General features: G+C 35.8%; 3 protein-coding genes across 4 annotated transcripts; all 3 read left to right on the top strand.

Annotated features, from left to right (window-relative positions):
- Positions 1–2,261: 2,261 nt before the first annotated feature.
- On the top strand, positions 2,262–9,972 carry LOC116113069 (gamma carbonic anhydrase 1, mitochondrial-like). The gene is made up of 5 exons (XM_031399225.1): positions 2,262–2,451; positions 3,507–3,650; positions 5,765–5,890; positions 5,990–6,141; positions 9,432–9,972. The coding sequence occupies exons 1-5, from the start codon at positions 2,337–2,339 to the stop codon at positions 9,708–9,710; spliced, it is 816 nt and encodes a 271-aa protein (XP_031255085.1). The 5' UTR covers positions 2,262–2,336; the 3' UTR covers positions 9,711–9,972.
- Positions 9,973–17,352: 7,380 nt separating this feature from the next.
- LOC116113064 (auxilin-like protein 1) lies at positions 17,353–23,617 on the top strand. Of its 2 annotated transcripts, XM_031399220.1 has the most exons (9): positions 17,353–17,901; positions 18,758–20,486; positions 20,526–22,160; positions 22,234–22,306; positions 22,431–22,528; positions 22,608–22,673; positions 22,764–22,853; positions 23,082–23,258; positions 23,355–23,617. In XM_031399220.1, the coding sequence occupies exons 1-9, from the start codon at positions 17,507–17,509 to the stop codon at positions 23,388–23,390; spliced, it is 4,299 nt and encodes a 1,432-aa protein (XP_031255080.1). In that variant the 5' UTR covers positions 17,353–17,506; the 3' UTR covers positions 23,391–23,617. The 2 variants fall into 2 exon arrangements, with proteins under 2 accessions (XP_031255080.1, XP_031255079.1); XM_031399219.1 differs by having other exon boundaries at positions 18,758–22,160.
- A 1,845-nt stretch (positions 23,618–25,462) lies between these two features.
- LOC116113106 (pentatricopeptide repeat-containing protein At5g66500, mitochondrial-like) lies at positions 25,463–27,064 on the top strand. Its single transcript, XM_031399255.1, has one exon. It carries the CDS (start codon positions 25,481–25,483, stop codon positions 27,062–27,064), a length of 1,584 nt encoding a protein of 527 aa, XP_031255115.1. The 5' UTR covers positions 25,463–25,480.
- Positions 27,065–27,685: the final 621 nt, after the last annotated feature.

Below are 27,685 nucleotides of genomic sequence, written 5' to 3' on the forward strand. Positions count from 1 at the left end.
AAAGTCCTGGATATTTTGTCAAGTGCTGGATTTATAGAAATGGGTGCTTTTCTATTCCAATAATTTTTGGGAGCATGCCAAAATGCAGAGGTCAAATCTCGGTGATTTCAGGCTAAATGGTTTGCTCATTCACTTGGTTTTAGAAACTACATTTTCCTCTTTTGAGAGAGTATTCTATAATGGAACGTATGTTCTGGGTGTTTTGGTCAGCCAAAACAGTCTAATTTATTTGTACTTTAGAGCGCAATTGCTTTGCATTTTTTCCAGAAATAAAAGTGCGATTCAAACATTTGGAGCATGCAATCGGGTGCAGAGAAAGCTTTAGAATTCAATAATGCTATAAAACTGTTATAATGTTACCCTTGTAATTCCCATTGAAGACAATCTACCAACCTCAATCATCTTCCCATTTACAGGTCCTGCACAAACATCCAGAAGGATAAATTAAAACAAGACACATAAATTTTTCTCAAGAGCCCATATAAAATTAGTGTTGAAAACAATGAGTTGAAGTGAAAGCTTTAGAATTCAAGAATGCTATATAATTGGTGTTGTTACTCTCGTAATAGTCATTACAATCGCTGCAGATAAGGCTTTAACTCAAGAATGAAATGAAACTAGTTACCGTGTAATAGCAATTACAATTGGTTGCAGAGAAAGCGGTAATTGGCGTAATGTGCTTCTCAACAAGGTGAAGGGGCAAATAAAAAACCTTAGCTATAACAGTATATTATCCCAACCGTGGTGTGAAACTGAAGTTGATCTTAAAACCTTTTACAGAACAGCGAAAGGAGAATTAGTTGGTAAACATCTTTGAAATCAGCTTACTTATTAAGGAGTAATGTATACATTAGAACAGAGCTGTCAAGGACCGGTCTCAAGCAGGCCCGGGTCTAGGCCCATTTGGGACTGGTCCCTTTGGACCAGTTACCCATGAGCAGTTCCAGGATCTGGACTGGTCTTGGGCCTGCAAAATTTCATTTTTCCCTTATCTTTTTTATATTTTAAGAGCGAAATAAATTATATAGGAGCAGATGAATATTAATTATTTTTTATTGAATAAATTTTAACACAATGTTGAACATTTTTTTTTTAAAAATTGGTTGTCTGGACCAGTTTACGCATACCTTAACTAATCCTTTGGGATCCTGAATAAGAACTTCAGTGATTACTCTTATTTAAAATTAGGAATACCATGTTGAACTTGTTGGCCACCTATTTAAAATTAGAAATACCAACCATGACATTACTTTTATGACCAAGCTGATGCCATATGGTATGTTTTGACATCTCTGATTAAGATACGTTTGACAAATAATAGTATTAAGTATTAACAAAAAAATTATTACGCTTATTTCAAAAGATATATTATTCATTCAAGCTCAAAAAGATATGTTGTCCATTCAAACTTTTTAGATTTAATGTTTTTAAATTAGTGTTAATTTTTATTTTGAGTTACTGTAGTTTAATAGTTGCATTGAATAAAGTTTTATTTTTAATTTTTCATCATTTTTTGAATTATATCATTATTATGAATTTATTATTATAAATTATAATCAAATTAAATTAAATACAAATAATCAAATTTAATGTGATTTTTGGTGTAAAATTTAATATTCAAATTAACTTAATAAAATAAAAAAATTAAAAAAAAATTAATGGTGCTACAATGCCACACCAAAATGGCGTGGCGCTTAACGTTGGGTTGGAACAACAACCCACACCATTTTAGTGTTTTTTACACCAAAATGGTGTGGGTTGGAGAAGGCCTTACATACTAAATTACATCCTCTTAATTAAATTACTACTGAATTACATACTGAATTACATCCTCTTAATTAAATTACTACTGAATTAAATTTGTACCAGAATATAAATAAATTCTAAATTTCTGATGGCTTGAAATTTGTGAAATAAGTCTTATTTATTTTCTAAATTAAATCATTTTATATTTATTTAAACGAAGGATTATTATCATAGACGTCTAATTTTAAAGGTTTTTTTTTAAATTTAATTGGTACCGATTGTTTTTAAAAAAACATCACATACCTTTGAAAAATCAATTTATCCTTAATTTAAATGAACAAATTAAAACAATACAATAGCTTAAAGAAAAACATACGTGTCAGGAAGTGGTTAGTAATGTTAGGAACTGTAACAAAAGTAACTGTAGAGAAAGGTCCTTCCCTAGTCATTCTGAAGGAGAGCTAACACACAGTCCCTGCCTGCATTTAGAGATAGTCCACTCATTTCGTAGCCTTCGTTTCTCAGCTGAAATTCAGTACCTTAATCTGCATTTCTTCTCTAAATCAGAACCATCAGTCTGAGCTTAGACTATGGGAACGTTAGGGAAAGCAATCTACTCCGTCGGATTTTGGATCCGAGAAACCGGTCAAGCCCTTGATCGCCTTGGTTGCCGCCTCCAAGGCAATTATTACTTTCAAGAACAACGTAAGTCTCAAAAATTTCTTTAAAGCTTTTCTCGATTTTCTTTATCTTTCTCATGTTATTGTAGTTTATGACTTAGAACCCCATGTTTTTGCGTTTTGAAATTTCTTTTCGGATCAGTAAACAATGAATTAATTTTGGATTCCTGCTGTTTGGGACTTAAAATGTGATTGCTGCTGTTTGGGACTTAAAAAATGTGATTGTTCTGTTTTATTGATTGTTGTTGATTGTGATTTTAGATTAGGTATGGATGATCATGTATCGTAACACCATGTTTAGCGGTCTGCTTGGTTTCTCAGAAGTTAAACATTTCCTTAATGGTTTATGTTCTCATTTTGGCTCTTTCTTCACTTGGTAAGATTTAACGCATGGAAAGGAATTTATGTATCTCGAATGGTGGTGGACTGTTTGGTAATTGTAAATGAGATTGTAGAGAAATGGAATAGGGGTTTGTATTGGATGGTTTTCAAATTCCACCTGGGAAGGCGGATAATGCCCTAGATATTTTGTAGCTTTTATTTCGTCTATTTTATGCTGAATTTTTGGATTCATTTTTATTAAAAACTAAGATTTTAGATCGAGTTGTTATTAACTTTGACAGTTTGGCTAAACTATGTACATGGGTTTCTATTATTGTTATTAGTAACTAATGGTTTAGATTAGTAGGGATTTTGTAATGCCCGTGTTTACACTCGGGGACTATAATTTTTTCTGTATGACTATACAACAGTTAAATCTGGAAGAAGCTATGGCCTCTAGCCGGCCTCCTTTTCTGAGGTGTTTGGTTTTTTTTTGAGCAAATGGCCATTTAGTTATTCATGTTCCTTGTTTCCTAAACTCATATACATGTGAACTAATACTCCTTTCTTTTCTAAATATACTTCTCTTATGAATTCTAAGCCGGGAATTTTGTCAAATGCCATATATCAAGATCATATTTGCCTATTTGTACACGAAGTTCTTTATTAAGTCTCATTTGGCTTATTTGTAACTGCACCTCAATTTCATTTGTGAGGTCTAATACATTTTATACTGATTCTTGCTTTTGGTTATGGAAGTGTCTAGGCATCGGACTCTCATGAACATATTTGACAAAGCTCCTGTAGTTGATAAGGATGCATTTGTGGCCCCTAGTGCATCTATAATTGGTGATGTTCAGGTGGGCAGAGGTTCATCCATTTGGTATGGGTGTGTTTTGAGAGGTAAGCCAGCATTTTAATCCCATTAGATGGAAATTCTTAAATTTGTTTCCCCCTTCTTGTTGAGATCTTAAAAAGTAGTATGCAAAATCATAATTTCTGAATTACATTTCCTACATCAGTATGACTATCAATTACATGCTTTTTGAGTTTCATGCTATAAAGAGATATTGATTGAAGTGGGAACTTAACTCTATAGGAAATATGGATTAAAGAATTATGGTTTCTGTTGATGAGGACATTCTTAAAGATTTGATTTTTGACCAAGATGCTGGACATAAGTAAATGATGGATTAATTATCATATAACCTTAAGCCTCAAGATAATGGATTAGGTAAACAAGTGTACTAAGTTTACATGTTAAGCATTTTAAAAGTGGTAAATAATAGAAGTGAGATGCTGACCCCTAATCTTTCCCAAATAATCGCTTAGATAGTAACTATTGAACTTTTAGTCAAACTCTCCCAAGAAGTGTTTAAACTCTATCATTTAACACCCCAATTAGTCACTCCATTAATATTCCGTCGAGGATTCTATTTGAAATTGTTATACAATTTTTTCTCTCTCCTTCCCCTACCCTTTTCTCTCCTCTTCATCTGAAACACACTGCTGCAGCACATACCCCCAACCCCACCACCATAAACATTGTAAACACCCTAGCAAACTACCCATCCCCCACCATTAACACCATTCGCAACCACTTGTCACCTCTGCTTACCCCAATCATGGACTCCTACCACAATACACCCTTTCGCAGGCCCCCACCGCAACCCACCCCTTCATAGCTCACCCCCATCACACAGCACCTCCACAAATCCAGTACATCTCACCCCTCTCCTTACTGCTCTCCCTCACTCCCACAGCACCCTTCACAGATTTGATCCTCATGGATGTTTTAAGTAGGCTGTATTTTAGAAATAAAAGAGATTTTATTTTTCAGGCGTGTAAAATCATTTGTTCCGGTGTTATTTGAGTTTGTTGCGGTGGTTAATGGGTTTGTGTTAATCTGAGACAAGTTTGTGTAAATTGAGGAGATTTTTGGTGGCTGTGTTCACTTTGTTGGGGTGATGGAGTTTTGGTTGTGTTTGACTTGGTGGTGCTAAGGTGGTTGTCGGGTGATGAACATGCAGGTTTGCTTTAGTTTTTTATTTTGTTTAATAAAAGTGAAAGCACAATTTTATCCATGTGGTCTTAACAGAAGGTTAACAAAGTTACCATTAAGTGTGGTTGGTGATTGATTTTAAATAGTTTAAAGAGGAGTTTGATTAAAAATTCAATAGTCACTAGCTAAGTACTTATTTTGGAGAGATCAGGGCTGGTAAGTGATTTTCTCTCATGAGATGGTCTCACTTTATTTTTGGAAATATTTCATCAAGTTACTTTATTTGAATCTTTCAATTATAAACATTATTCTGTGCCCTTAATAAACATTAAAAAACTGTAAAATAAAAAAGAGTGTTGGGAAACATCCTCTGTGATTGGTAACAGGAAACTGGTAATGGTTTCTTTATTGATTGGTAATATTACTGGTTTACGACAATAAAAAATACAGAACTAAGAATGTTTACTTTTATTGGAAATTGGATAAAAATGTGTTAATTCGTAAATCTCTTCCTGGAGTATTCGAAATGCATTCTGATGTTGAAGAGGTGAATACCGTTAGATTGTTGGACAATTAGTCCTAAAAATCTTTGGTACTAGAATATCGGTGTTAGCATTACTAATTCCACTGGTGCCTTACTGTGAGATGATGAATTTTGTGCTCAAGTCAATGTGCAATTGCATGAGTATAGACTTGAAGTTTAAATCGGTGCTTGAAAAAATTATATGTTATTTTTCTCTTTTTCTTTTGATTCTCATAGTTCAATAGAATTTGAGGAAATGATGAACATAAACTAAAATGAGAGTGCAGCTGTTTTACGAAGTTGGTAGCAATGTAGTAAAATGAACTTTATTTATTATTACGTCAGTATGCTTGTGACTGTTTTCCAATGAATTAGATTTTTCTGTTTAAACAATTTGAGTTGTTAGTCTTCTCTTTTTCTCTGTGAGTATATTAGCACAAGCACTTAGTAGATTTCAGTGGTTCTTGTTTGATTGTGACTTTATGTGTTCAGGTGATGTTAACAGCATCAGCATCGGCTCTGGAACCAATATTCAGGACAATTCCCTTGTTCATGTAGCGAAATCAAATTTAGCTGGGAAGGTTTTACCAACTATCATTGGAGATAATGTTACCGTCGGTGAGTAACAGACAATCACCTTTGAAATGTCAACAAGGCCCTGCATGGAGTTTTTTCTTGAAGGGCTTGAATTCATGATTATCGTTTTGGAATCGACAGGTCACAGTGCTGTCTTACATGGATGTACTGTTGAAGATGAAGCATTTGTTGGTATGGGTGCAACCTTACTGGATGGAGTCTATGTTGAGAAGCATGCCATGGTTGCTGCTGGTGCTCTTGTAAGGCAGAATACCAAAATTCCTTGTGGAGAGGTCTGTAAACACTTCTAGTTATTTCAGCCAAAATTCCTCAAAATTATAATTATTTAGAGAACTTTTGATGTTTGTATTAGTGGAGTAAATGAAAAAATTTATGGTTTAAAGATTCTTAAGAATATTAGAATGATAAAGCTATGCAATAGCTACATTAAGTTGCTTAGGCTATATGGCCAAATGTAGCTTGGATACTTTTTGGTGAACTATGACTTAGTTATGTAGTGAATCTGGAACTAATAATTCAATTTGAAAACAATAGTGTGTAATATGCATATCATATTGGTTATAGGATACATAATAATAGAGACTGTGGTAATAAGTGCTGCCCTGTGCCTCATTTGGTCGCTGATTTAATCCAAGTGCCTTTTTCTTTGATATACATCCTGGTGTTATTTCTTTCCCTCTTCTTTTTCCAAATGTGCTTTTTCAATGATCATAATATTGTCTTTTGCTCGTGTCTGATGAAGTTGATACCCCATTCGAATTGGCAGAACTAGTTGTTCCTGCTTTCCCCTTGTTTCACATGGTTGAAATAATTGTTTGGAAACTTCAGGTTTCACATGGAAATCCATGAGTTTTAGGCCTAGCAATAGTAGTTAGTTACTTCTCCCAGCTGGTATTAAGACAGGCTGAATAACTACTCTCATTGTTTGTTTTTATAGGGTTTTGAAAAATCTCATAGCAGCAACATCCAGAATGCTTTCTTAAAGCTAGCTGATTTAGTAGTTTTTTTATGTAATTATTAATCTTGAGGTTGATGCAGTAGATTTAGCCTACTGGATGGCTCCCCAAGTATTTGAGTGGAATTTCGCTTTAATATTTGTGCAGTTGGAAGNTCATAGTTCAATAGAATTTGAGGAAATGATGAACATAAACTAAAATGAGAGTGCAGCTGTTATACGAAGTTGTTAGCAATGTAGTAAAATGAACTTTATTTATTATTATGTCAGTATGCTTGTGACTGTTTTCCAATGAATTAGATTTTTCTGTTTAAACCATTTGAGTTGTTAGTCTTCTCTTTTTCTCTGTGAGTATATTAGCACAAGCACTTAGTAGATTTCAGTGGTTCTTGTTTGATTGTGACTTTATGTGTTCAGGTGATGTTAACAGCATCAGCATCGGCTCTGGAACCAATATTCAGGACAATTCCCTTGTTCATGTAGCGAAATCAAATTTAGCTGGGAAGGTTTTACCAACTATCATTGGAGATAATGTTACCGTCGGTGAGTAACAGACAATCACCTTTGAAATGTCAACAAGGCCCTGCATGGAGTTTTTTCTTGAAGGGCTTGAATTCATGATTATCGTTTTGGAATGGACAGGTCACAGTTCCGTCTTACATGGATGTACTGTTGAAGATGAAGCATTTGTTGGTATGGGTGCAACCTTACTGGATGGAGTCTATGTTGAGAAGCATGCCATGGTTGCTGCTGGTGCTCTTGTAAGGCAGAATACCAAAATTCCTTGTGGAGAGGTATGTAAACACTTCTAGTTATTTCAACCAAAATTCCTCAAAATTATAATTATTTAGAGAACTTTTGATGTTTGTATTAGTGGAGTAAATGAAAAAATTTATGGTTTAAAGATTCTTAAGAATATTAGAATGATAAAGCTATGCAATAGCTACATTAAGTTGCTTAGGCTATATGGCCAAACGTAGCTTGGATACTTTTTGGTGAACTATGACTTAGTTATGTAGTGAATCTGGAACTAATAATTCAATTTGAAAACAATAGTGTGTAATATGCATATCATATTGGTTATAGGATACCTAATAATAGAGACTGTGGTAATAAGTGCTGCCCTGTGCCTCATTTGGTCGCTGATTTAATCCAAGTGCCTTTTTCTTTGATATACATCCTGGTGTTATTTCTTTCCCTCTTCTTTTTCCAAATGTGCTTTTTCACTGATCATAATATTGTCTTTTGCTCGTGTCTGATGAAGTTGATACCCCATTCGAATTGGCAGAACTAGTTGTTCCTGCTTTCCCCTTGTTTCACATGGTTGAAATAATTGTTTGGAAACTTCAGGTTTCACATGGAAATCCATGAGTTTTAGGCCTAGCAATAGTAGTTAGTTACTTCTCCCAGCTGGTATTAAGACAGGCTGAATAACTACTCTCATTGTTTGTTTTTATAGGGTTTTGAAAAATCTCATAGCAGCAACATCCAGAATGCTTTCTTAAAGCTAGCTGATTTAGTAGTTTTTTTATGTAATTATTAATCTTGAGGTTGATGCAGTAGATTTAGCCTACTGGATGGCTCCACAAGTATTTGAGCAGAATTTCGCTTTAATATTTGTGCAGTTGGAAGTTTTGTTAAGCTAAAGCTAGTCATAGTTATGTAAAATCTTTCATTTTCGGTTACTTATGGAAATTACGTTTCTGAAGAATAAAATCTCTAAGGCCTTTATACTATGCTTGTTTCTTAATTCTTATAATGGCATGCATGGACAATATCTCTGATGAAGACTTTGAATTAATAGAATTTATATAAATTAATAAAAGTATTAGCGAAGGTGCTGTTCTCAGATTATGAAGGTAAACATGAAGACACGTACCGCAGAAAACAGAAGTCGATATAAATAATCATAATGGATTTGAAATTTAATGAATTAATATAGGGATAGGATTAGGACTTCTTAATTAATTACTGTCAGATAAACGAAAGTCAATATACTGCAGTGGGTTCCTGTTAGGATCTCACTCCCACCAAGTGTGGTACTTAAGCATAGGGGCTTCCACCTATTAGGCCTGTCTTTTGGGTTAGGCTCTCTCTTGGGTTTGAGTTCTAACATTGGTGCTTTTGTTGAGAGTTGGGCTGCGGAAAGGGCTACCTATAGGCTAAATTAAAGTGCAGTGTGCTCTCCTTGTGAAGGGGTGTTGCATCGAATAACTGATAAGTGAGTAAAGCCACCCAAAGGGGAAAGGGTTACCATTGGGTCAGTGTCAATAGAGCGAAAGTCACCGTGGACGTCGGCTCTTGAAGAGGGGTGCAATGTTAGGATCCCACATCGGGATCTCATACCCACCAAGTGCGGTACTTAAGCCTAGGGGCTCTCCCACCTATCAAGCCGGTCTTTTGGATTGGGCTCTCCCTTGGGTTTGAGTTCTAACACTCCCTTTCCTACCGCTAGTGAAATCACACTCCATGGTGAACATTGGTTTTGCTCATTTAATTTCTAATTTGACTTGAAATTGCAGCTTCTTATTCCAAAATGACCATGGCTGGAAATTAGAGTTATTATGATTCTAGAATTGTTGATAAACAAATTTTTACTGGTTGCAGGTTTGGGGAGGTAATCCAGCGAGGTTTTTAAGGAAGCTCACAGAAGAAGAGATGGCCTTCATCTCCCAGTCAGCCTTAAATTATTCCAACTTGGCCCAGGTTCATGCAGCTGAAAATGCAAAGAGCTTTGATGAAATTGAGTTTGAGAAGGCGCTTCGCAAGAAATATGCTCATCGTGATGAGGAGTATGATTCAATGCTTGGTGTTGTTCGTGAAACACCTCAAGAGCTTATCCTTCCTAATAACATTATGCCCGACAAAGTGCCGAAAACGGCTTAAAGGTGATTATCCTGGGTAGGTTTCTTCTCTTGAAATTCAAAGTCACTGGATATTTTGTCAAGTGCTGGATTTATAGGAAATGGGTGCTTTTCTATTCCAATAATTTTTGGGAGCATGCCAAAATGTCAGAGGTCAAATCTCGGTGCATTTCAGGCATAAATGGTTGTGCTCATTCACTTTGGTTTTAGAAACTACATTTTCCTCTTTTGAAGAGAGTATTCTATAATGGAACGTATGTTCTGGGTGTTTTGGTCAGCCAAAACAGTCTAATTTATTTGTACTTTAGAGCGCAATTGCTTTGCATTTGTTTACCAGAAATAAAAGTGCTGATTCAAACATTTGGAGCATGCGATTGGGTGCAGAGAAAGCTTTAGATTTCAATAATGCTATAAAACTGTTATAATGTTACCCTTGTAATTGCCGTTAAAGAACAATCTACCAACCTCAATCATCTTCCCATTTACAGATCCTGCACAAGACATCCAGAAGGATAAATTAAAACAAGACACAGAAATTTTTCTCAAAGAGTTGCCCAATATAAAATTAGTGTTGAGAAACAATTAGTTGAAGTGAAAGCTTTAGAATTCAAGAATGCTATAAAATTGGTGTAATGTTACTCCCGTAATAGTCATTACAATTGGCTGCAGATAAGGCTTTAAAACTCAAGAATGAAATGAAACTAGTTACCCGTGTAATAGCAATTACAATTGGTTGCAGAGAAAGCCGTAAAATTGGCGTAATGTGCTTCTCAACAAAGTGAAGGGGGCAAATACAANTTCTTATTCCAAAATGACCATGGCTGGAAATTAGAGTTATTATGATTCTAGAATTGTTGATAAAACAATTTTTTACTGGTTGCAGGTTTGGGGAGGTAATCCAGCGAGGTTTTTAAGGAAGCTCACAGAAGAAGAGATGGCCTTTATCTCCCAGTCAGCCTTAAATTATTCCAACTTGGCCCAGGTTCATGCAGCTGAAAATGCAAAGAGCTTTGATGAAATTGAGTTTGAGAAGGCGCTTCGCAAGAAATATGCTCATCGTGATGAGGAGTATGATTCAATGCTTGGTGTTGTTCGTGAAACACCTCAAGAGCTTATCCTTCCTAATAACATTATGCCCGACAAAGTGCCGAAAACGGCTTAAAGGTGATTATCCTGGGTAGGTTTCTTCTCTTGAAATTCAAAGTCACTGGATATTTTGTCAAGTGCTGGATTTATAGGAAATGGGTGCTTTTCTATTCCAATAATTTTTGGGAGCATGCCAAAATGTCAGAGGTCAAATCTCGGTGCATTTCAGGCATAAATGGTTGTGCTCATTCACTTTGGTTTTAGAAACTACATTTTCCTCTTTTGAAGAGAGTATTCTATAATGGAACGTATGTTCTGGGTGTTTTGGTCAGCCAAAACAGTCTAATTTATTTGTACTTTAGAGCGCAATTGCTTTGCATTTGTTTACCAGAAATAAAAGTGCTGATTCAAACATTTGGAGCATGCGATTGGGTGCAGAGAAAGCTTTAGATTTCAATAATGCTATAAAACTGTTATAATGTTACCCTTGTAATTGCCGTTAAAGAACAATCTACCAACCTCAATCATCTTCCCATTTACAGATCCTGCACAAGACATCCAGAAGGATAAATTAAAACAAGACACAGAAATTTTTCTCAAAGAGTTGCCCAATATAAAATTAGTGTTGAGAAACAATTAGTTGAAGTGAAAGCTTTAGAATTCAAGAATGCTATAAAATTGGTGTAATGTTACTCCCGTAATAGTCATTACAATTGGCTGCAGATAAGGCTTTAAAACTCAAGAATGAAATGAAACTAGTTACCCGTGTAATAGCAATTACAATTGGTTGCAGAGAAAGCCGTAAAATTGGCGTAATGTGCTTCTCAACAAAGTGAAGGGGGCAAATACAAAGACTATCGTGGAAGGGTAACATTAGCTTAACCAAAGGGCTACTGAGGAAACTTAATGAATATAGATATAAACAGTATATTATCCCAACCGTACACCTTAACTAATCTTTTACGACGCTGAATTAAGATCTTCAATGATTATCCTTATTTAAAATTAAGAGTATCATGTTGAACTTGTTGACTATGTTGGGCCAACCTATTTAAAATTAGAAATACCAACGATAAGCATTACTTTTATGACCAAGCTGATGTCTCTGATTGAGATACGTTTGACAAATAAAATTATTAAATATTCGCCATCAACTACCTACTTCCTTTTTGTTCTTTATCCTCATATAGAGAGACTGGACTATAAAATAATTATCTGACTGAAACACCACTGGTTTTGTAGTTTTTATGATACATGAAATGAAATCAAAATAAGTGGTGCATCTGCTATATGGATTGAATTGAAGGGGTTCTCTTCTCTTCTCTAGTGGATTTATAATTATAATCAAATGAATGATTCAAAATCATAGCTATTAACTATACAGACTATAACTCAACTTGAAGTTTACTTGTCTCTTAATTCCTAATTAATTTAATGATGCCATCTTCATTATTAATGCTTAAAAACAACGATAAATGTAAATGAAGCTAATCTGTACCCAATAATTTGTGCTCCATCTTTTTTTAATCACCCACTACCCAATTTTTCTACGTTTTCACATTTTTAATATGCAGTTCTTTTCAAACCGCCTGTATCTCTTCTGCTTGCAGAAAAAGTTGAGACGTCCCTACTCTTTCCTAGAGTAAATATCAAAAACCAGTGAGTGATGGCAAATTGTATTGTATTGGTATTGGTTGTTGTAGGTAAATTGAGGTTGAGCTTGAGTGATGGTGAAACTTGATGCTTATTCTTGAACAGTCTGAGACAGTGTTGGTTAGCTAGCTTAGACTCAATCATCAGGATCAGGAATATGCTTTTTCACTCAAACACTTAGCTGGGATTCGCGGGCCAACATATTTGTTCTCTATTCTATTCTATATATATATTCTCTCTAATCAAAACATTGACTAATTGAATTATTCCAAAACTATTCATCTATATTAACTCCACCTAACTCTGTTTGTTCCCCAGTTACCCTCTCAATTTGCCAACCCAAATCATCTGCTGCATACATAACACTATTCACGAGCTATAAAATATTTTATGATGATCAGGAAAATTGACTACTGGGCAGGTGCAGTTGCATTTACAGGTTAGCAGACATGCATGTGAAGATTTCAAAATCTCCCCTTCGTATTGTTTGTATAGTGTAGAGAATAGAATAGAGAAGTTCCTTAATAATGTAATGTGTAGTGATTATATATTAAATAAGTGTAAGAATGATTACTTTTTGAGCTTTGAAAACAAGTGACTGACTGACATAAAGTGGCCAACATAAGGGTCCCAGGATTCCAGGCAGGACCTATCTTTTCTTGGTATTGGTAATTGCTATCAGTTTGTACAATCCCCCCTATCCGGATTTCAATTATTTTACTTTCCTCGTAAAAAAATAGATCTTCTAAATCACACAACCGCCCTTTCTCAGAAGTTTTGATGCGAAAACACTATCTTTTTCATCATCGCTTTTGTTAGGTTGACAATGATGGGTCTGGTTGATTTAGTATTTTAGATATTTTTAGAATTAGACGAGAATAACGATTAATAAAAATATCTTTTAAGTTTGTAAATTTACTAAACACTCATTTAATAAAAATAAAAATTACAAAAACACATTCACCTATCCATTAAATACCAACAATTGGCTACCACCATCGGAGGATGGCCGGAGTCACCGTATCGGTGCATGACTAGTTAGATTTGGCCAGTCATGCGCCGAGATGACTTTTTCTAGCCAGATCCACCATGGATCTGATCAGAAAAGGTCAGATCTAGCCATGTTTGATCATCAACGACGGACAAAGATATGATCGTCGTTGACAACTAGCTACGAGATCTAGCCTTTTTCGATCAGATCCACGGTGGATCTGGTCAGAAAATGATAAATCAGCGTACTACCGACCAAATCTAGTCAGTAGTGCGCCATTATACTAGATTCTGACCACCTTCTTGTGGTAGTGGCTGAAATCTGGTAAATGTGGGTGTATGAGGGTGTTTTTGTCAATTTTTAACTTTTTTCGAGGGGTGCTTAGTTAAATTAATAAACTTAAGGGGTTTAAAAAAGTTGAATAGAATATAATAGTATTTCAAAATAGGTAAACAAATTGGTATTTTGGAAATAGTATGAATAAGATAGTGAAAAATATTAAACCAAACACCCGATAATTTTCTCTCACAAATGCACATGTAATAGCTCGTAATTGATGAGTTCGTATTTGGTCAAATGGAACCCATTATTGGGCAAGCGAGCCCTAGCTGACAAATTACGAACTGACATCTCTCATTTATGAGAGAGAGTTAGTGAGTGTAGTATTACTATATAGAAGATTGCAAACATTTTGAATCTTGGCTTTTGTTCTAACAGTTTTAGAGGGACGTTTCTATAAATCTTTGGATTTTGGAATACGATATATCCGTAGGAAAAAGGAAAGCATTTAGTATTTGGTACGTATATAATAGAGTAAACGACCTTTTCCCACCCAAGGTTTGCCTTAATGACCTTTCCCACCCAACAAGTTTCAAAATACCACTTTTCCACCAAAAGTTTATATTTTGTTAATACCCAAAATATACTTCGCTTTCTCAGCTAGTGTTTGGCGAGTTACTAGGAGTCAAGGTGAGAGGGGTTTTGTAAGGTGGAGACCGGTGGATCGAATGGTGATGATCGATTGATTATTCATTGCCGAAATCAGTTAAGAATATAAAACCCTAGTTTTACGATGGTCAGTAATCGATGAGAAATCAAGTGCCGAAATGAGAGGGTTTTTGTAGAGAGGAGACCGGAGGTTCAAATGATGATGACAGAAATAATTTTCGTGGTCAGAATCAACTTTAGATAGTAACAGAATATAAACTTTGAATAGGGAAGCGGTATTTTAAAATTTTTTGGGTGGAAGGGCGTGTACTCTATATAATATATATATTGATTGAGCTATTATTGCTCCGGGGACAAACGCCAAAGAAAGCGAAAGAATAGAGTTGATTGTTTAGCTTAAATTAATAGCATTCGGATTCCAAGAAGCTTGTCTTTAGAGTTATAATATATTGTTTTGTCCAGCTCTGAGAGAAGACAGACAAAAGACAATAGGATTAAGTTAAGAAAATCTTCTAAACAAGGCAAGATGATGGATGTTTGTGATCAAATCCATACAAATTTTTAATCGCATACTCAAATCATTAATTTGAATGTATTCTTCTGTATATGTCTGCTGTCTCTGCTGGCATTTTCAGTACTATAAAATAAACACGAACATACAAGAAAAAACAAGGTGAGTATAAATCTGTGAATGACGAGGTCAAGTCTCAATCGGGATGAGAGTAGTAGTGTGCATGTTATCCACGTTCACCAAAGCCTCTTAACTCTAACCAATGCTCTTGGTGTAATTTTGATAGCAACAGTGGGTCTTCCTTTATTAAATAGTTCGTTGGCTGCAACTACCTTTATTCATGATTTGGGTTTGAAATTAAATAAATATATTGAGAGTTGAATTTTGAATAGACATGGCTACCACCACCATCCCCATGCATCTTTATCATTTCAGTTTTCATTACACACACACTTAATCTCATAATTATGTGAGTTTGTTAGGGAATGTTTTTAGAGTGTTTTCCAAGCAACTATTTATTGTTTCCACATACTGTCTTTCATTATTATACACATTTTCTTTATCAAAACAACCCAATTCATGTAACGTTTACTTATTTCATATCAACCCAAGGAGTCAAATTGAATGACCCATTCAATCTGTAATTGGTTATACAAGAGTTTAGTATTTTATAATACATAACAGAAGTAGGGTGTAGAGGGTACTTGTAACTCTTCCATTATTACTAGCGTATACCACAGCTCATAATTAGTTGCATTTGGAACCACTATTTTGTTGATGCTACATCCTAACATTCCTTAACACAATGGTGAGTTTTATTATTAGAAATAGGCACCTNTTAAATTAATAGCATTCGGATTCCAAGAAGCTTGTCTTTAGAGTAATAATTTATTGTTTTGTCCAGCTCTGAGAGAAGACAGACAAAAGACAATAGGATTAAGTTAAGAAAATCTTCTAAACAAGGCAAGATGATGGATGTTTGGTGATCAAATATCCATACAAATTTTTAATCGCATACTCAAATCATTAATTTGAATGTATTCTTCTGTATATGTCTGCTGTCTCTGCTGGCATTTTCAGTACTATAAAATAAACACGAACATACAAGAAAAAACAAGGTGAGTATAAATCTGTGAATGACGAGGTCAAGTCTCAATCGGGATGAGAGTAGTAGTGTGCATGTTATCCACGTTCACCAAAGCCTCTAACTCTAACCAATGCTGTTGGTGTAATTTTGATAGCAACAGTGGGTCTTTCTTTATTAAATAGTTCGTTGGCTGCAACTACCTTTATTCATGATTTGGGTTTGAAATTAAATAAATATATTGAGAGTTGAATTTTGAATAGACATGGCTACCACCACCATCCCCATGCATCTTTATCATTTCAGTTTTCATTACACACACACTTAATCTCATAATTATGTGAGTTTGTTAGGGAATGTTTTAAGAGTGTTTTCCAAGCAACTATTTATTGTTTCCACATACTGTCTTTCATTATTATACACATTTTCTTTATCAAAACAACCCAATTCATGTAACGTTTACTTATTTCATATCAACCCAAGGAGTCAAATTGAATGACCCATTCAATCTGTAATTGGTTATACAAGAGTTTAGTATTTTATAATACATAACAGAAGTAGGGTGTAGAGGGTACTTGTAACTCTTCCATTATTACTAGCGTATACCACAGCTCATAATTAGTTGCATTTGGAACCACTATTTTGTTGATGCTACATCCTAACATTCCTTAACACAATGGTGAGTTTTATTATTAGAAATAGGCACCTCAACCTCTTCCTTTTTAAACCACACGTTTTTTTTTTTTTTTTTTATATCTATATGGGTGTTTGGGTCAGTTTACGGATACTTCAATTAATTTTTTGAGACCCTGAAATTATCGATTGGGTACAAGTTTTAATGGTTATCCCTATTAATAACATATGGGGACTATGTTAGATATGACACTAAACACGATTCAATCTTTTGAATCCAACACTGCTTAAGTAATTAAGAAAACAAACATTATTGTTTCAATCATTTTATATTTCATTCGTTTCGCAATGGAATTTTGACATTACGAATACCCCCCCACCAAAAGTTATACCCTTAGACATGGTGGCGAAATAACAAAAAGGACGGTGAAGTGTGAACACCTGCTTGTCTCTTGAGTATTGTCCTTATCAACTCAACTCCACCCTTTTAACTCTTGTTTTATCCCCCGCACCCAACCACACTCCTTCCCGCGTGTTTCTGTCCACTCCCTAAGCTACACCTAAATCTCATTTTTTATTTAACTTATTTTGTTTTGAATTTTATATTGTTAAAACATTAACAAACTTTCATGTTTTAGGCTTTCATTTCCCAAATACATATTTCAGCGGGCCCTAATCTTTTTCTACTACAATAATGCAAGTCCTGTTTCGTAATTTCCGTTTTGTTTTAGTTATCATTTTTTTTTTTTGTGTGTTCGCTTTTTCGTCGTCCTGTTTCTGATTCTGCAGAGACTCTGCAGACAGGGGAGAGAGAGAGAGAGAGAGAGAGGGAGAAGTTTAACATAAAACAGAGCTCAAAAAGCAAAAACAAAAACGCAAACACAAACAAACCCTAGAATCTCTCTCCCTTTCATGGAAAAACTCTCACATTCTCGCCAACCAAACAAGTCCTCTGCTTCTCACTCCAAAAAGTCATGCAATGCCACCAACTTACTCACTAAAACTACTTATGACGACGTCTTCGGAGGTCCTCCGAAGTTCGCTGCCCCGACACTCGCTCCGCGAGTCGAGGATTACGGCGAAATTTTCGGTGGCTTCCAAAACTCACGCGCTACCTCTATACCAGTGCTCGATCTTCCATTAGTCGACGAGGAAGACGTCTTCTTTGATGTTCGGAGCTCTGGCTTTGACTATGATGAAGTTTTCGGTGGTTATGATGATCTTGATTCTGCTGTTTCCTTTGAAGAATTGATAATGGAACAAAACGACGGCGTCACTGGTGATGTTGACTCCTCTGAAGAAGCTTGGTAAGTGTTTCAAATTTTTTTTGAGAAATTAAGAAGAATAAAGTTCTTTGCTTTTTTTTTTTTTTTTAATTATTATTATTTGGTTTATTTTTAGTGGAATAAAGAATGTCTAGTTAATGTTTTCTGTTTTTTTGTTAATATTTTCTTTCTCTCTCTGTTCAATGTCTGAACTTGAAGATGAGTGTTAATGCTTTGGACGTTTTCAAGTTAAATATGTGTGCTGCTGTATGTGGTTTTAAGCAAAAACTAGATTCTGTTTTGTTGAGTAAAGTTTTCACTTTGTTAGCCAGGATAAAGGAATTGATTTTTTTGAGGTAGGTTGGCTATAGGGTTCTTTAGGAGAGAAAGATTAACTGAGAGCAGTTTGTTTTTGTTTTCTTATTTTGGTCTGAGTAACTTCTTAGCTTAGCTGCTGGTAAATGTGCTTTGATGATGTGTATGGTTTATTGTTCTGGGAGAAACTTTGGTCCATTTTGGCAAATTTCTGTTATCGATCATGAACATGAAGTATAATAGGCGTTGCTGTTAAGTCTTTTAGATGCTGTATTAATTTCTTCACCCAGGCTCCATAAGAAAAGTAGTGGGTATATGCAGAACATTAAGCGCTAATGTGTATGAAGATAACCCTTTTTTCATTAATTTTTGTTATTTGAATAATTTCATATGTTTTCTTTATGCTGTTGTTGCAAAATTTTTTATCTTGGGTCTTTTGTACTTTTTTGTCTTCATGTTTGTTTGTATCCATTGTATGGATAGTAGTGTGTTTTTCTAAGTAGTGAGCATGAAAGAAACCCTTATGTTGTTGTGAACGAAGCTACAAATTGATGGTATTATGTGTTTGTTTTGGTTATTATAGGACCCCACCGGAAACTGAATCTTTGTCAGAAGAATCAGATCATTCTGGAAAGAATCATAGCTTGTCAAATGGAGATTCTTACGAGTCAATTGATGACACCATGGAGTTCAACATATCCTATCATAAAGCTAATCAAAGAAGTGATGAAGACATGTCAAATGGGATTACGCATGTAACTCAGCTACAAGCAGTTCCAGGATTCACTTTTCTGGTTGAAAAAACCAACCCCTTGGAGAAGGCACATGAAAATCCACCCTTGCAGGTGACTGATGAAAACAATTTTCACATGGATTTTAGTGGGGGAATGATAAAAGATAAAAATCTCAGAAAAACCATGTCACAACCCTTTAGTGGTAGTGCTGGTGAACAGACATTTGAAAATGGCCTTAAATCTCAAAGAGGGTATGGCAGAAACAACTCTCTCCATAACGAAACATTTGTAACTGTTTCTGAAATAAGCCTTAGAACTCAACCTTCTGAAGTGCCACCTCCCCGCCGGCCAGCACCTCTATTAGATGTGAAAAAGGGAGATTCCAGTAGCATGGCTAAAAACTGTAAAACTACTTCAGAAGGGACCGTGGGTGATACTTCTCCTCCTTTCTTTGATGTGGAAGTAGATGCAAGTTCATCTGCTGCAGCTTCTGCTGCTGCTATGAAAGAAGTAATGGAGAAAGCTGAAGCAAGACTGAAGACTGCAAAAGAACTGTTAGAGAGGAAGAGGGTAGGTGTTCAACGCCGTAAGAATGGGAGGAAGGATATGGAAGGAAAGTTGTATGCAAATATCGATGGTTCCAGTTATCTAAAAGATGAGGATTTGTGTGTCACTCTTGAAAGGCAAGACATTGGAATGAAGCAAAAAGGTATCAAGACAACAAAGGCAGTTCCAGATTCTGTAGAAGGAGAAAAGTTTTTCATGTTTGATAAAGGTTTGCTGGATAAGCATGGACAACCTGATAGAATTGATGGAGCTAGTGAGTGGAAAGAAGAAACACAATTTTTTGAATTAGTGAAAACAGATAGATCCACTGTTGAGCAGGCAAAGAGTCAAGAGATTTTGGTGCCAGATACACAAGTTCATGAGCACAGGCCGAAGATAAAAAAGGGGGCAAATAGTGAAGATCCTAAACCGGGAGAAAATGAGAGGAAACTAAAGGTTGCCAAAGAAGCCTGTGAACAGCAGGAAAGAAATGAGAGATCAAGCTCCAAAGCAACTCGCAAGCATAAAGGGCATGATAAGAAGCCAAAAGTGGCTCAAGAAGTTTGTCAACAGGGAGAGAATGGGAAAAAATTTGTAGTGGCTCGAGATTTTATAGATATTGAGAAGAAACCAAGTGGAGCTGATGAATCAGAAAAGCATCTTAACCTAGCCAAGCTTCAGATAAAAGGAAATCCATCTGATTGTCAGAAAGGTATTAAGCATCAAGAGTTTGAGCAACCACTGAAAGAGACTAAGAGAAGTGTGGAAAAAGAAACAAGCTTCAAAGGGTCTTGTGAACGAGCAGATGATGAAAGAAGACAAAGAGAGTCTTTTGAGCAGGTAGAAAATGAGAACAAGTTTAAACAGGATGTTGAACAAGTAGAGTATGAGAAAAGGCTGAAGAAGGCTCTAGAGCAGGAAGAGAAAGATAAGAGAAAGAAGGTTGCTGAGCAGGAAGAAAAAGATAGGAGATTAAAGAAGGTTGCAGAGCAGGAAGAAAAAGATAGGAGATTAAAGAAGGTTGCTGAGCAGGAAGAAAAAGATAAGAGATTAAAGAAGGCTGCTGAGCAGGAAGAAAATGACAAGAAATGGAAGGAAGCTCAGAAAAGAGAAGAAGCTGATAAAAGAGCGAGAGAGGCTCTTGAGCAGATAGAGAATGAGAAGAGACTTAAAGAGGAGAATGAGAAACGAACGCAAGCTTTTGACCGAGAGGAGAAAGCAAGGAGATTAAAAGAGGTTTGTGAACAGGAAGAGAATGAGAAGAAGCAAAGACAGGCTCCTGAAATAGGAGGAAATGAGAAGAGTTTTAAAGAGGCTCCTGAGAAGGAAGAAAATGAAAGAAAACAGGGAGGGGCGTCTGAAAGGGAGGAAACTGAGAAGAGACTTCAAGAGGCTTGTGAAGTAGAGAAGAAGGAAAAGAGGCTTGAAAATGCTGGTGACACTGCAGACCTGAAAGGATTAAGTGAAGCACATGAGCAAACCCAATGGGATGAAAATTGTAAGAAGCTGAAAATGGCTGGAGGGCCTCATTTGTACATGGAGGGAGAAGTTCTCCGTGTATCAGACAAGGCATTTATGCTGAATAACAATGAGAACATTCAAGCAACTCAACCTACTGGCCTACGTGAGGAGAGCAGTAGTACCGTACAAGTAACTCAAAGAACCTTTGTGCATGGAGAAAATGTAAAGATTCAGACCGACTGTAGAGATCATGAAATGGAACTGGAAGTTGAAACCACAAATGTGCTGAAAAACAGAAAATTTGAATTATCTGGTACAGCCCAAGGCAACTTAGAACATGAAGAGTGTGGATTTAAGAAAGAAGATGTTGTAGAGCCACTTTGTAAAGAACAGAATGTAAAAACAGGAGAATCTGGAGGTGGCATTGGAACAGAAAAAACTAATAGCGTCTTCCAAGTAGACTCTGATACTAAAAATGAAGGGAAGAAATTTGCTAATGAACGGAGGGAGAGAGAAAATAATGTCAAGCAGGCCCAAGTTGGCTTGAATCAGAAGGAAAATAAGGACAAATTTATGCCAACTCAACTGGTGAAAGAATCCGTTCAAAATGGAAGGAAACTGGAAGCTGATCAACCATCTGTGTTGGAAGGGAAAGGAAACGTCCAGAAAACAGCTCAGTGGGCAAATGCAATTAAGAGTGCAGAAAGAAAAGAGAAGAATTTCCATGAGACTCTTATATTGGAAGAGAAAGAAGTTGAAAAGTTGAAAAGGGAGAGAGAACTGGAAAAGGAACATCTTAGGAGGATAGAAGAAGAGAGGGAGAGAGAACTGGAAAAGGAACGTCTTAGGAGGATAGAAGAAGAGAGGGAGAGAGAGAGGGAGAGAGAGAAAGATAGGATGGCTGTCGACATAGCAATCCTTGAAGCTCGTGGGAGGGCAGAAAGATCTGCTTTGGAGAGAGCAACTGCCGAAGCTCGACAAAGAGCTTTGGCAGAGGCCCGGGAGAGATTGGAGAAGGCTTGTGCGGAGGCTAAGGAGAAATCATTAGCCGAGAAGGCATCTATGGAGGCCAGACTGAGGGCAGAGCGTGCTGCTGTAGAGAGAGCAACTGCGGAGGCGAGAGAGCGTGCTGTGGAGAAAGCAATGGCAGACAGGGCTGCTTTTGAGGCGAGAGAACGTGGAACTTTTCCAGATAAGTTATCTGCTTCTTCCAGACACAGTACACTGAGACCAATTTCATCCAATGTGAGTATATACTTAATTGATGTTTTGTAGCATGCATAGTCATGGCAGTGTTTTAACTGATGGAAAATGGCAGGATCTACAGGATCAGAAATATCAGAGTGCCAACTTTAGTGGTTCAAGATATCCATATTCCTCAGCTTATGTTGGTATGTAATCTTTGAAGTACCAGGTGTTGGTTTCTTGTAGATGGGATATTTAAGTGAATGAATATTTTAAAATTTTTATTATGTTCTGCTTGTTGCTTCTAACCATTATCTTTTCTACTTGAAGCTTCATATAATACTGAGAGATCTGAAGGGACTGAATGTGAAACAGCTCAGAGGTGTAAAGCTAGACTAGAAAGGCATCGCCGTACAGCTGAACGTGCGGTATGACTTCTAATTTTATCAAAATTTGTGAATGCCTTCTCCATTTCTTACAAACTTCTTGCTTCTGGTGTTTTTGTAGGCAAAAGCTCTTGCAGAGAAGAATATGCGTGATCTTCTTGCTCAAAGAGAGCAAGCTGAAAGAAATGTAAAACCTTCACTCCACTAAAAAATATTTCTCAAACTCTGAACTAGTGCCATATTTTGCTTATTGTCTTCAATTTATTTCCGTTTGCAGAGACTAGCAGAAACACTGGATGCTGATGTCAAGAGGTGGTCAAGCGGAAAGGAAGGCAACCTACGAGCTTTGCTTTCAACATTGCAATATGTATGTGTTATTCATATCAAATGTTTCATGCACAAGCTTCAATTCTGGTTTTCCTTTAGTGCCACTATATTATTTAACGGAAGGAAAAAAATCCTCAATCTCTATCTTTGATCTTAGTATTTTGTGAAATAAATGAATGTATAAATTACCAAACCTTTTCTATTCGGAGTTTTTGTAAAAATCAATCTGTGCTAGCATCTGAATTAACCAAGTTTTATTCCTTGGCAGATCCTTGGGCCTGATAGTGGTTGGCATCCCATTCCATTGACTGAAGTTATAACTTCTGCTGCTGTAAAGAAAGCTTACAGGAAAGCCACTCTTTGCGTTCACCCTGACAAATTACAACAAAGAGGTGCAAGTATCCAGCAGAAGTACATTTGCGAGAAGGTCTTTGATCTTCTCAAGGTGTGTTATACTGTTACAGTTGCAGTTTTGCCCTCTTTGAATGTTGCTTTTATGACCTGTCGGTATCTAAATTTTTCTTTAATTGTTAATTTTCAGGAAGCTTGGAACAAATTCAACTCAGAAGAGCGGTAGGTCAAACTTAGTGTATATGCTGAACGCATATTTACACTCATCCTGTAAATTTATGCTGCTTGTAAGTAATATCGATCATGTCTATTTGATAATTCTAGTCATCTATGTAGTTGGTAAATCTAGGCTAAGCTAAGCTAAGCTTAAAGAAATAGGTATGAAACAGATATTAGCTAAAAGAAAATGGCTATATTCATTCAAATATATGGGCTATTTATTTATTCTGCTAATCTACCATGAATAGAGTATATTTCAATGATGATTTACAAAACAAAGAAAAAAAAAAAAAAAAGCAGGTATTGGATATTTGAATTTTGGGTGGTAGAAATTGTTGTTTAATGGATAAAGGGCAGATACCCTCTTGCTAAATCAGTCTCATTTAGCTAAAGAGAAAAAGTAAAAGGTGGAAGTTGGAAACTTTGTCTTTTTTTTTAGCGCAATTAAATCAACTCATGGAGACAGCTTGCAAAAGAAATCTTGCTATCAAATCTTAGTCAGAATTAGCAGGCACTAATTCTGGAGTGCCGGCGTGATTAGCTTAGGAAAGATGATCCAAGTTCTGGGACTAGCATTGCTTTCTAATTAAGTAATGAGCTTTTTCTTTTTTGTTAAAATATAACCAATATGTATTTTGAGCCTAATATTTTCATCTTTTTAGGGGGGGGCAGGATGATTATAGCGCTTATGGGGTAGTATTATGAAAGCCTGCTAATTTATGGTAATTATTATGAAAAACCTCCACCAGTCATCAATGGCCTATAACATGAGTTGCTATAATGCTGTAAAATCAATGATGAACGCTTTTCCTGGCATTATTTGTCAATGTTTTTGTGAAAAGATAGATATTGCAGGAAATATGTACAGTCATAGTTTTGTTCATTCATTCAGATATGTATATGCCCACTCATATGGGGTAATCGCATGAATAATACTTTTTTGTATTTAAGGTTCAAATTTCAAATTTTGTACTGCAGGTGATGTGATATTGATATAAACAATCATGAAATGATATAATAGCGTAAAAATTTTCTCAAGATTAAAAGCGTAGATTGACAGGAACCGTGTTTAAGAATGGCAAGAACTAAATAAATAAAATCTATCTAAATTAATGTTTTCCACATGTACTATACTTCATAGGTTAAAGAAATAAGAAGTAAAGGATTTCACACCTAATCTTTGTTGGCATGACTTAAAGGGATTATTATGCTTCTAAATTCATAGGTGTTGAATTTCTGGATTCATTAATTTCATTACCATTTGCTCGTTAACTTTATGAACACTCAAAATCTCAATAATTTCTCAAATATAGGATCCGTTTAATGTGAATTCAAATGCAAATGATGACCATATTAAACATATAGGTAAATCCTTTAATTCCTTTTCTATTTTCGGAAAGACAAGATTAAATCAAGACAAAACATCCCATTATCCAAGGAAGGTTAATTTAACAAGAGCTATAAATTTATTTATACAAATTAATGTGATAGAAATAAATTTTGTTAAGTATATCCTAAATATTCATTCAATAAGTCTTTAATATGAACACGTAAACTTATTTAATGAATTTGGATCTTCTCCTGGTGGATTGTAATTGTTAGATGATATAATTGTTATGTTTTTTAAATTGATTGTAATCGTTAGATGATATAATTGTTATATTTTTTTTTAAATGACCGGAGGTGTTCAGAACTGTTTACATGTATCTCAATTAATCTCATGAGACTCTGAAACTACTGGTCGGATAAGAACTCTAATGACCACCTTTATTAACAACCGAGAAAGGATTTGAACTTAAAACCTTTTAAGTAATATACCCAAAAACTTTATCATACCATTTGACCATTCAAGGGTGGGTTATTGTTATGTATCTTTAAATCCTTCAAAGATTAGGTTAAATGAAGTATTATTTTTATAATAATTTTGCTAGGTAAAGCCCCTATATTTTAATTTTTATAAGAATAGATTACAACACGGTATAACTGTCATGTCTTCCAAGTCCTTCAATAATTAGGTCAAAATAACATGATCCAAATCCATTAGAAATACTATTTAAAGTTTTACGGGGTAACCTGAGACCCAACCTTCCATGAATCATGATCCGCTTAATTCGTTACCGAATGTTCCCCACCAAAACCCCCAGTACTTGCGACTCAAATGTAAATGTAACACACCTCCAAAAACGCAACGTATATACTCACCACTCGTTTGATGAAATTCCTTACAGAGACCTCCGCTCCCTCAACTCCCAACTTGCTTCATATGTCCGCACCAACAATTTTCTTTCCACATGGACTCTATTTTGTCACATGCATTGCGCATGCCTTAACCTTGATGCTTATACTTTCACGCCAGTTTTGGGCGCTTGTTCTTCTTTGCCTGGACCAGAACGCGGCAAACAAGTCCATGGTTTAATGATCAAAACTGGTTCAGATACTGGAACTGTGTCCAAGACTGCGCTGATGGACATGTATTCCAAGTTTGGGTTCTTGAATGAATCGGTTAGAGTTTTTGAAGAGATGGAGTTTAAGGATGTTGTCACGTGGAATGCTTTGCTTTCTAGCTTCTTAAGGCACGGTCTTGCTAAGGAAGCGTTTGATGTTTTTGAGGCAATGAGAAGGGAAAGAGTTGAGGTTAGTGAGTTTACTTTAACTGCTGTTCTTAAGGCTTGTGCTTCTTTGAAGGCATTTGAACAAGGGAAACAGGTGCATAGTTGGGCTGTTGTGTTAGGTTGGGATATGGTGGTTTTGGGTACTGCACTTATTGATTTCTACTCGGTTGTAGGATGTATTAGTGATGCCATGAAAGTGTTCTATAGTTTTGATGGTAGAGTGGATGATGTTATGAGAAATTCCTTAATTTCTGGATGTTTTCGAAATAGGAAGTATGAAGAGGCGTTTTCGATTATCAGTACAATGAGACTAAATGTGGTTGCACTTACTAGTGCTCTTTCTGCTTGCTCTGAGAACTCAGATTTGTGGATGGGGAAGCAGTTCCACTGTTTGGCTATTCGTTTTGGGTTTACTTCTTATACCCAACTATGCAATGTCCTGCTAGACATGTATGCAAAATGTGGTAAAATATCGGATGCTGGGTCCCTATTTGATAGAATTTGTCGGAAAGATGTTGTTTCTTGGACAAGCATGATAGATGCATACGGCAGTCATGGGCATGGGCTTGAAGCTCTTAAATTGTTCAAAAAGATGGGTGAAGAAGGAAGTGGGGTTTCGCCAAATTCTGTGACCTTTCTTGTTGTTTTATCAGCTTGTGCACATTCTGGATTGGTGGAGCAGGGCCGAGAATGTTTTAATTTGATGAGGGAGAAGTATGGTTTGAATCCGGGTCCAGAACATTATGTCTGCTTCATAGACACTTTAGGCCGGGCTGGTCAAATAGAAGAAGTATGGTGTTTGTTCAATGATATGGTCAAGAATGGTACCAAGATCACACCTGCTGTATGGGGAGCGCTAGTAAATGCTTGCAGTTATAGTTTAGATGTCACAAGGGGAGAGTTTGCAGCAAAGCATCTCTTAGAATTAGAGCCAGATGTGCCTGCGTATATCGTGCTGCTTTCAAATTTCTATGCAACCATTGGAAAGTGGGAAACTGCAGAACACTTAAGAAGCAGTATGAGAAAGATAGGATCGCCTAAGGTAGTAGGGAGTAGCTGGGTCAGTTGAAAACTTATTTAATGAATTTGGAACTTCTCTTGGTGGATTGTAATCGATGATATAATTGTTATGTTTTTTTTTTTTAAATGATTGGGGTATTCGGATCAGTTTATGTGTACTTAAACTAATTTCTCGAGACCTTAAAACTATTAATCGGGTAAAAACTTAAATGACCACCTTTATTAGTAACCAAGAAATGATTTGAACTTAAAACCTCTTAAGTAATACATCTAAGAGATTTTATCAAACCATTTGATCACCCAGGTTTGGTTATTATTATGTATCTCCAAATCCTTCAAAGATCAGGTTAAATAAAATATTATTTTTATGATAATTTTGCTAGGTAAAACCCTATATTTTAAGGACGAAATGATATGCATTCATTCATAGTTTGCCGAAAAGACAATTTGATCCTCGAAAAGTTTGAAAATGACCATTATTCACTTTCTGTCCAAATCTGTTAGTAAAATCTGCTTAACTAAGGGCAATATACTGATTTTATATCCACCCAAAAATTAAACTTCAATATTCAACATTAATTTTAAATTAATCCATAAATCCCTAATTTTTTTATTTCATTTTTCTCCTCTCCCGTCTTCTTCTTCATCTCTCCCTCCTCTTTCTTACCTT

Source organism: Pistacia vera, unplaced genomic scaffold, assembly GCF_008641045.1.
Source record: "Pistacia vera cultivar Batoury unplaced genomic scaffold, PisVer_v2 Contig673, whole genome shotgun sequence".
Taxonomy (NCBI): domain Eukaryota; kingdom Viridiplantae; phylum Streptophyta; class Magnoliopsida; order Sapindales; family Anacardiaceae; genus Pistacia; species Pistacia vera.

What these genes read in the sequence shown, in the direction of transcription:
- LOC116113064 (XM_031399219.1), top strand. Translation starts at nt 17,507, where the DNA reads ATGGAAAAACTCTCACATTCTCGCCAACCAAACAAGTCCTCTGCTTCT. An exon ending in GACTCCTCTGAAGAAGCTTG is followed by an intron (nt 17,902 to 18,757) that starts GTAAGTGTTTCA and finishes TGGTTATTATAG; the next exon opens with GACCCCACCGGAAACTGAAT. An exon ending in TGAGACCAATTTCATCCAAT is followed by an intron (nt 22,161 to 22,233) that starts GTGAGTATATAC and finishes GGAAAATGGCAG; the next exon opens with GATCTACAGGATCAGAAATA.
- LOC116113106 (XM_031399255.1), top strand. Translation starts at nt 25,481, where the DNA reads ATGATCCGCTTAATTCGTTACCGAATGTTCCCCACCAAAACCCCCAGT.
- LOC116113069 (XM_031399225.1), top strand. Translation starts at nt 2,337, where the DNA reads ATGGGAACGTTAGGGAAAGCAATCTACTCCGTCGGATTTTGGATCCGA. An exon ending in TTATTACTTTCAAGAACAAC is followed by an intron (nt 2,452 to 3,506) that starts GTAAGTCTCAAA and finishes TGGTTATGGAAG; the next exon opens with TGTCTAGGCATCGGACTCTC. An exon ending in GTATGGGTGTGTTTTGAGAG is followed by an intron (nt 3,651 to 5,764) that starts GTAAGCCAGCAT and finishes TTATGTGTTCAG; the next exon opens with GTGATGTTAACAGCATCAGC.